Here is an 8980-nt window from a genome sequence, read left to right on the forward strand (position 1 = left end):
CTCCTCCTCCTCCTCCTCATACTCCTCCTCCACATCCTCCTCCTCTTCCTCCTCCTTCTCCTCCTCCTCCTCCTCCTTCTCCTCCTCCTCCTCCTTCTCCTCCTCCTCCTCCTTCTCCTCCTCCTCCTCCTCCTCCTCCTCCTCCTTCTTCTTCTTCTTCTTCTTCTTCTTCTTCTTCTTCTTCTTCTTCTTCTTCTTCTTCATCTTCTTCTTCTGTTAAGACTTCTTATTCTCTAATTCTCTCTCTCAGAGAACCCAGCAGGCTACAAAGAGTATAATACCAGCACATATGCCTGAATAGGAACACCTGTAAAGTTTATTTGTGTTTTCAGGCTACCGAGAATATCCTACCCACATGGCAGAGCCTGGCAAGCTATGCATGGTGTATTCAATATGCCAAATCCAGTAAATAAAATAGATCTCATTCCCCTGACCCTGAATATGGCAGGGTTGAGAAGGATGTGGAAGGAGAGGCTGATAAAATCTCATGGCCGAACTAGGTTGCCCAAATGAAGAAAGACAAAAATATCTGTCTGTACTTTCAATGCCTGTATGCTGGCATCAGATGCATCCATCGAGGACCTGATGGTATAAGCAAAAGAGATCAAGTACAAAATCATTGGTCTGACCAAGACGAGATGGCATCAATCACATCATGCCGATTTCAATACTGGAGAACGTGTAATTTCTGTTCCTCAGAACATGCGGCAAAAGAGGTGTCGGTGGTGTTGGTGTCCTTGTCAACACAAACTTAGCCATGAGCATTGATTCATTCGAATTCCTAACTACCTGAATCAGAAAATTACACTTGAATAGATGTGGCTCACTGCCAGCAGTTTCTATCTTCGTTGTCTATGCACCAACATCCAATTTTATGAAGGAGAAATTGAGAAGTTCTACAGGGAGCTGGAGAAGTTCTGTAAAGAAGACCACACCTTCTACAAGATCATTGTCATTGATTTTAATGCCAATATAAGACCAAGAAGATCAGCCGAAGAACTCCACATTGGGACCCATGGCCTAGAATGAAATGAACAGGGTGACAGAGTGTCTGAGTTCATCATGTCAACCAAGACCATCCATGGTAACTCACAGTTCCAGAAGGCCGAATCTAAATGTTGGACATGGGAGTCTCCCAGTGGACGGTTACACAATGAAACTGACCACATCCATATTCAATCAATAGTTTTGCCTGACTGATGTCACCGTTATCCTAAAATTCCAAACAGGATTAAACAACCATCTCCTTTGTGCAAAATTCTACTTCACAGAGTGGGGGGAAAGAAATGCAAAGAAGAGAACTCCCAGAACAACCAACAACTGGGAGCTCTTTGGCTCTGTTGCAGCAACATAGGACGATGCCGTCATTGACAACATTGATGAGGAATGTGATCGACTGGTTCAGCACTTCCATGATTGTGTGAGGAATGCCAAGAGAGAGAGATAACCACAAAACAAAGCCTGTCTTGGAACACTCTTCAGCTTATTCATCGACGTGGCTTTGTGCATGCCTCAGGCAACCGCAAGCGAATGTCCGAGCTTGCAAAACAGTGGAGAGAAGCAATCAAGGAAGACCATAAAGACAGAAGAGCAGCAGTGCTGGTAGACGCAGCAGAAGCTGGGAAAAGCATTCGTAACAACCACCTGTCCTTCACCAACTATAAGACCAAGATGACTGCCCTCTGACTTCCTGATGGATCTATCACATCTTCCAGAAGGGCAATGGAGAAGATTATTCATGACTTCTACTCAGATCTCTTTAATAGCCATGTCCACTTGCACACATACCAAATTCTGCAGGAGGGATATATTGTTCCCAAATTTCTCTTTTCCAAAATCTGACATGCTATCTCGTCGGTAAAGAAACAAAGAGCACCTGGCTCAGACAAGGTCAGACCTGAACACCTGAAGAACCTACCATCAGTACTCATCAATACACTGGCTCAGCACTTCACATGCTATCTGTCTGAATGCAAGTTTCCTTCCCAGTGGAAAACCAACAGGACTGTACTACTATACAAGAAGGGAGACATCCACGACATTGGCAACTATCACCCGATCTGCCTATTGTCTGTCATCTACAAGCTGTTCACTCGAGTCATCCTGCATAGGATTGGCAGAACACTAAATGAAGGACAACCGTGTGAGCAAGCTGGGTTACAAAAAGGATTCAGCACCATCGATCATATTGACATGGTAATCAAGCTCATTGAGGTTTCTTGGGAGTTCAAGATGCTGCGCTTTCTAACTTTCATTGATTTAAAGAAGGCCTTTGATTCTGTTGAGATGGAAGCAGTCATTGCAGCCCTAGTCAATCAGGGCGTGCAAACTCAATACATCAGGATCCTCCGTGAGCTGTATTACGGATTCACTACCAGGATCTCACCATTTTACAAAGAAGTGATCATAGATGTCAAGAGAGGGGTTTGGAAGGTAATACCATTTCACCAAAACTCTTCAGTGCCGCTCTCGAGAATGTCATACGACGACTGGAATGGGAAGGAATGTGAGTGAAGATAGATGGTCGGCAACTACACCACCTCAGTTTTGCAGATGACATCGTTCTAATAACACCAAACATCAGCCAAGCGGCACAAATGCTGACCGACTTTGACTGTGAGTGTGGAAAGGTCGGATTACAGCTGAATCTCACAAAGACAATGTTCATGAGAAACAGTCTTGTTCCTGACGTTCCATTTACTCTCAACGGAATGACCATCTCTGAATGCAACAGTTATATGTACCTAGTTTGAGAAATCAACATCACGAATGAGCTGGTACCTGAGTTGCACAGGATGAAGAGAGTCGCTTGGAATGCCTTCAAGATTGTCAGAGAAATAGCTAAGAGGACGAAGAACCTCTGGCTCTGAGCACATCTCTTCGATTCCACTGTTCTTCCTGCATTAACACATGCTGAAGAGACGTCGGCCCTACGAAAACTGGATGAGAATGCTATTCAGGTCTCTCAAAGAGGAATTGAAAGAGCTACGCTTGGAGTATTATGCTTCACTCAAATGAAAGAAATAATCCAGAGTTCCAACCTCTGTCAACGCTCAAGAATCAGGCATCGAAAATCAGATGGGCTGGACAAGTAATGAGATTTAGAGACGACCGCTGTACTACAGCCATTACCGACTGGATTCCACAGGATATCAAAAGATTATATGGCCGCCCACCTACGGCATGGTCAGACTTCTTTGTCATGACCCTGAATGATCGGTTTGAGGCTGTTCATGTTCCTAGAACAAGCAGATGCCATTGGGCTATGCTAGCATGCAACAGGGATGAATGGAGTCGTTACTGGCACCCGCTGGAGCAAATTTATAAGTAATGGGATATCAAGTGATCAAGTGAACTTTCATTAACCTAAACTCTTAGTCTCAAGCATAAGTAGTAAATTTATATATAAATGAGGAGAGAAATTTTATTAAAGCTATGGTGTTTTTTAATTGATCAACTACAGCATTCTGTTTTAATAAAAATGGTGAATCTGCAATGCTAAGAAACAGTTATGTTTGTACCATAAATGCTACTAAAATCCTAACTTACTTTTTATTGCTTTTAATCAATAACTAACACATGTATGGTTAACCTATATAGTTCACAATGAATCAAATTTATGAATACAGGGAAAATTTAAAGAAAACAGAAAGTACAGGCCTGCTAAGCTTTGTGTAAAAGTAGATTCCATCACTCATTTGTGGATACATAGTCCTCCATAATTTCCTATAAACTGTCTAGGGCACTCCTGACTAAACAATTCATGACATGAACAAGCTTTTAGGGATCATCTGACTTTTGTGAAGACATTGCTCAGGGAAGCAAAATGATAATTGAACAGGTCCCCATTTATGTCTTTCAAAATTAATTGTGGTTTTTGTGTACTTTATAATTTTATATGCAATTAAATAAATTCATGAGTTTTAGTAAGATTATCATAACTACAATTTGATAGGTAATCTGGGGAGTGACACGTAGATTTTGTAATCAGATTAAGTCTTTCACTGCTGGTGCTATAATTCTGCCCCCTCAATCCTTTGATGCTCCTGGAACATCAATAAGTCTCAGTGACCTCTGTGGATAAAGCTGGTACTGAAAGCATCACTCATTAAGCTGTTTCACCTGTTACTGCTCAGAAACACTAGAGCAGTTCTCTGGCATTTTTCCAAAACAAGTGGGGTTTGGCATTATGCTGTATTTAATATTTTTTCTTTTTGTTATTTTAATTCTTTGCTTTCTGAGTTTATAAATTTCTATGGTAATACCATCATCTGTATGCTAGTATATTCATAAAATACATGTCACCATAATATAATATGTAAATCACATGGAAACCTGAGGTCTTTTTTTCACTAGTTAGTATGTATTATTTATCACTTTTATTATGTACATTTTACCAGCATTTCCACTCCTAGCACTTAATCAATAAAAGGTGAAGCATATGTGGTTTCTCCTTAGCCAAAATAACATTAAGCTTGCTTGATAGATGAATTTTGATGATAACATTGGCATGTGTTATTCCTGAGAGAAAAAAAGTGGTAGAAATAATATAAAAATGCTGTTCAGAAAGAAGTAGCATATTAATTCCATATTAATGTTACTTACTTATTAGCATATATATTAGTATAAATAATTGTAAAATGTTATTTTTCTAGTACTTTTTAGTTTTTACATACTAAAATTAGTTAATGGTAAAATTCTTGACATCTAAGGTTATGTTATCTATATTTGAGTCCCTCTCATATCTTGCATAGTTATTGGCACCTAGTAAATACTCATTAAATCAAAAGAATTGATGTATAAATATAACAATTTATAATTAAGCATTGAAAGTCATAGCATGGTTGTTGCTATGTACAGTTTTTAAGCCACAGAATTTATTGCAGCTGGAAAATAGAACCAATCAGGAGATATGTATATGTGTGATGATAGTTTTCCTAAAGACATATTATAAATATATTTCACGATCACGATCACGATCACGACCACCCTGTTGTTCGTCGATTGCCTCGAGCAGGTGCCAGTAACGTCTTCTTCGTCCTAGCCCTGAGATTTTTTTTTTTAAAGTGCCATATTCAAGGCTTTTTCAGGGTTAGGAGAATGAGACCCATCATTGTTACTGGTATTTGGCATATTGGGTATACCACGGGGAGTTTGCCAGACTCTGCCGTGTGGGCATGTTACATTTGGTAGCCTGCCAGTTTGACCGAATTAGGAATGAGATGATAAGATGTCTTATCGCTTCCAGGAGCTGAGTGTGATGATCTCTGGATCCTGGCCGTTGTTGGAGTTACACGGCAGTTGGTGGGTGTAACTGTCTAGTTACTGGCAGGTCCAGTCCCAAACTGTACAGGCTTGGAGATCTCAGCCCCGGGTCCCACACACCTGGGTTCCTCTGTCAGTTCTTTTATGCGTGAGGCTCATCCAAGTGTGTGGAGAGTGCTCCCAGCAAGGCCTTGGCTGGGCCTCGGTGGTCTTCAGCTGTTGGGCCCTGGTGGAGACAGTCAGGCATAGGGTAGGAGACTCTGTCTTGTTCTCTCCCAGGAGCTGAGTGTGATGATCTCTGGATCCTGGCCGTTGTTGGAGTTACACGGCAGTTTGGTGGGTGTAACTGTCTAGTTACTGGCAGGTCCAGTCCCAAACTGTACAGGCTTGGAGATCTCAGCCCCGGGTCCCACACACCTGGGTTCCTCTGTCAGTTCTTTTATGCGTGAGGCTCATCCAAGTGTGTGGAGAGTGCTCCCAGCAAGGCCTTGGCTGGGCCTCGGTGGTCTTCAGCTGTTGGGCCCTGGTGGAGACAGTCAGGCATAGGGTAGGAGACTCTGTCTTGTTCTCTCCCAGGAGCTGAGTGTGATGATCTCTGGATCCTGGCCGTTGTGTGGGCGGGCGGCGGGTGCAGGCAGGATGCCCGAGATCAGGGTGACGCCGTTGGGGGCCGGCCAGGATGTGGGCCACAGTTGCATTCTGGTGTCCATCGCCGGCAAGAACGTCATGCTGGACTGCGGGATGCACATGGGCTACAACGATGACCTCTGCTTCCCCGACTTTTCCTACATCACCCGCAACGGCCGCCTCACCGATTTCTTGGACTGCGTGATCATCAGCCACTTCCACCTGGACCACTGTGGGGCGCTGCCCTACTTCAGCGAGATGGTGGGCTACGACGGGCCCATCTACATGACACACCCCACCCAGGCCATCTGCCCCATCCTGCTGGAGGACTACCGCAAGATCGCCGTGGACAAGAAGGGTGAGGCCAACTTCTTCACCTCGCAGATGATCAAGGACTGCATGAAGAAGGTGGTGGCCATCCACCTGCACCAGACCGTCCAGGTGGACGAGGAGCTGGAGATCAAGGCCTACTATGCGGGCCACGTGTTGGGAGCTGCCATGTTCCAGATCAAAGTGGGCTCGGAGTCGGTGGTCTACACGGGTGACTACAACATGACTCCAGACCGGCATCTGGGAGCTGCCTGGATCGACAAATGCCGTCCCAACCTGCTCATCACAGAGTCTACCTACACCACCACCATTCGTGATTCGAAGCGCTGCCAGGAGAGCGACTTCCTGAAGAAGGTGCACGAGACCGTGGAGCGAGGCGGCAAGGTGTTGATCCCTGTGTTCCCGCTGGGCGGGGCCCAGGAGCTCTGCATCCTTCTGGAGACATTCTGGGAGCGCATGAACCTGCGGGCCCCCCTCTACTTCTCCACGGGCCTCACCGAGAAGGCCAACCACTACTACAAGCTCTTCATCACCTGGACCAACCAGAAGATCCGCAAGACCTTTGTGCAGAGGAACATGTTTGAGTTCAAGCACATCAAGGCCTTTGACCGGGCGTTCGCCGACAACCCGGGACCCATGGTCGTGTTTGCCACCCCAGGGATGCTGCATGCGGGCCAGTCCCTCCAGATCTTCCGCAAGTGGGCAGGGAACGAAAAGAACATGGTCATCATGCCCGGCTACTGCATGCAGGGCACCGTGGGCCACAAGATCCTCAGTGGCACACGCAAGCTGGACATGGAGGGCCGGCAGCTAGAGGTGAAGATGCAGGTGGAATACATGTCCTTCAGCGCCCATGCCGATGCCAAGGGTATCATGCAGCTAGTGGGCCAGGCCGAGCCCGAGAGCGTGCTGCTGGTGCACGGAGAGGCCAAGAAGATAAATATATTTCACTATGTTTAAATATGAAAATGATTCTGCTTAATATACTTGTTATAAAAGTATATTTTACAACAAAAATAATTTTAATACTGTCAGGAAAATCTCAGGAATAGTTAAATGCAAAAAAGTCTTTGGGAAGTGCATGGTAGGAGGGAGGAAAATGAAAAAAAGTCTTTATTGTCAAGAAAATTACACATTCAATGGGACATTAGTCTCTCCAACACAGGTTGTACATTAATTATTAAAAAAAAAAGAGGGGGGACTGGTCTGGCTCTAAGCTGAGTAGTAAAAATAATATAATATATGTTTGCAATTTCTAAGAAGTTAAAGTAAGTAAAGGTAAAGTAAAGGCCCTCCCGTTGATCATCGATTTGCTCGAGCGGGCCCAGTAACGTCTCCATTGGAGACTTTGTTGTTACTGTGTCTGGCATATCGAATAAGTCACGGAGAGCTTGCCAGGCTCTGCCGTGCGGGCGAGATAGTCTCGGTAGCTTGCCAGGCTCTCCGAGAGGGGCGGAGGAATCGAACACGGGTTGGCCATGTTGGCTGCGTGCAAGGCAAATGCCCTACCGCTGTGCTATCGCTCCAGCCCCCTAAGTAAAAGATGGATATTTATAAGGGAAAACAGAAAGTTTGCACATTGCAGAACATGCATTGAATGTACATAATCTACTTTAGCTGTACAGAAAATTTCTGAACATCACTATTGGACAGAACAGGGGAGGAGAAGAGAGCTCAAGTGTAGAGCACAGGTTCTGTATGTGAGCCCTGAATGCCATCCTATAGCACTATCTTCCTTGGTGGCCACAGAGCACTACTAGGTAAAGCATTGCTGGGCCAAAATTGAAAAAGAAAGAAAAAAATACAACAAACATGGACTAGTATGTAATTTCATAAGATAAAATAAATCAGCAAAAGTTCCATTGTGCACTCTACTGACAGATTTTATTTGTTTTATATTTCCACAGATTTGGACTTGACTCCTTGAGTACACATCCTTGAATTAGATGTAAAATTAGCTTACAAAATTTCAAATGTCCCTGATTGTAGGATAACACTCTTTTGTCCTTCCTCAGGTAGCTTAGGTTTGTCAGGTCACACCCATCTAAGAACACTGAACTTGTATTGTAAGCAATGTCCTTTCTGTGTGGACACAGGAAGACAGTTAATATTATGCTTTGTAACTTGGGAGTTGATTGACTCCAAATAATATTACTCCTGGGCATCTGATTTCTTGACTCAGTTGCCCTTAGTTCCTAGCACCCTAAAAGCAGAGTCCCGACGAGGGACTGAATAGACCCAGGGCAAGCAGTGAGCTACCCTGGCATCGAAATGGGCCAGGCCAAAGAGTCACGATACTCAACTATAAGTTGAGGGCATGATCATGGACAAATGCTGTCATGATCCAAAAGTAAGTAACGACGAGACTAGGACCCTGCTGGAGCTAGGAAGATTAACCTGGCCTGAGGACTGCGAAATGCATAGTGAGATGTTCTCAGGAAGAACCAAATTAAATTTATATCTCTTACTGTGCTCATACAGAATGACATTGCTAGAAATATTAGAAGTAGATTTATTACAACTATTTAAGTAGATTACTAACTGAGGGAAGAACACACCCTTGTTGGGATCCACCCTTGGGCGGATCTCCTAGTAATCTGAAGTAATATCTGTAGATGAGATTTTGTCCTTGAGTTAATCTCCTGGAGGAGTGGTCTTACCTCTCTTTGTTGATTTGTCAGTATTCAACCCACCTTTATGTCACCGCCTTATGTGACTGCTATATAAACTAAGACGTAACCTGGGAAAGGGAGTCAGA

The 8980-nt window shown here is 44.1% G+C and overlaps 1 protein-coding gene across 1 annotated transcript; it reads left to right on the forward strand.

Annotated features, from left to right (window-relative positions):
• The first annotated feature begins 5902 nt into the window (after window positions 1-5902).
• Window positions 5903-7182, forward strand: LOC130018451 (integrator complex subunit 11-like). Its single transcript, XM_056109148.1, has one exon. It carries the CDS (start codon window positions 5905-5907, stop codon window positions 7180-7182), a length of 1278 nt encoding a protein of 425 aa, XP_055965123.1. The 5' UTR covers window positions 5903-5904.
• Window positions 7183-8980: the final 1798 nt, after the last annotated feature.

The sequence above is a fragment of the Sorex fumeus genome, unplaced genomic scaffold (genome assembly GCF_029834395.1).
Source record: "Sorex fumeus unplaced genomic scaffold, SorFum_2.1 ptg000265l, whole genome shotgun sequence".
Taxonomy (NCBI): Eukaryota; Metazoa; Chordata; class Mammalia; order Eulipotyphla; family Soricidae; genus Sorex; species Sorex fumeus.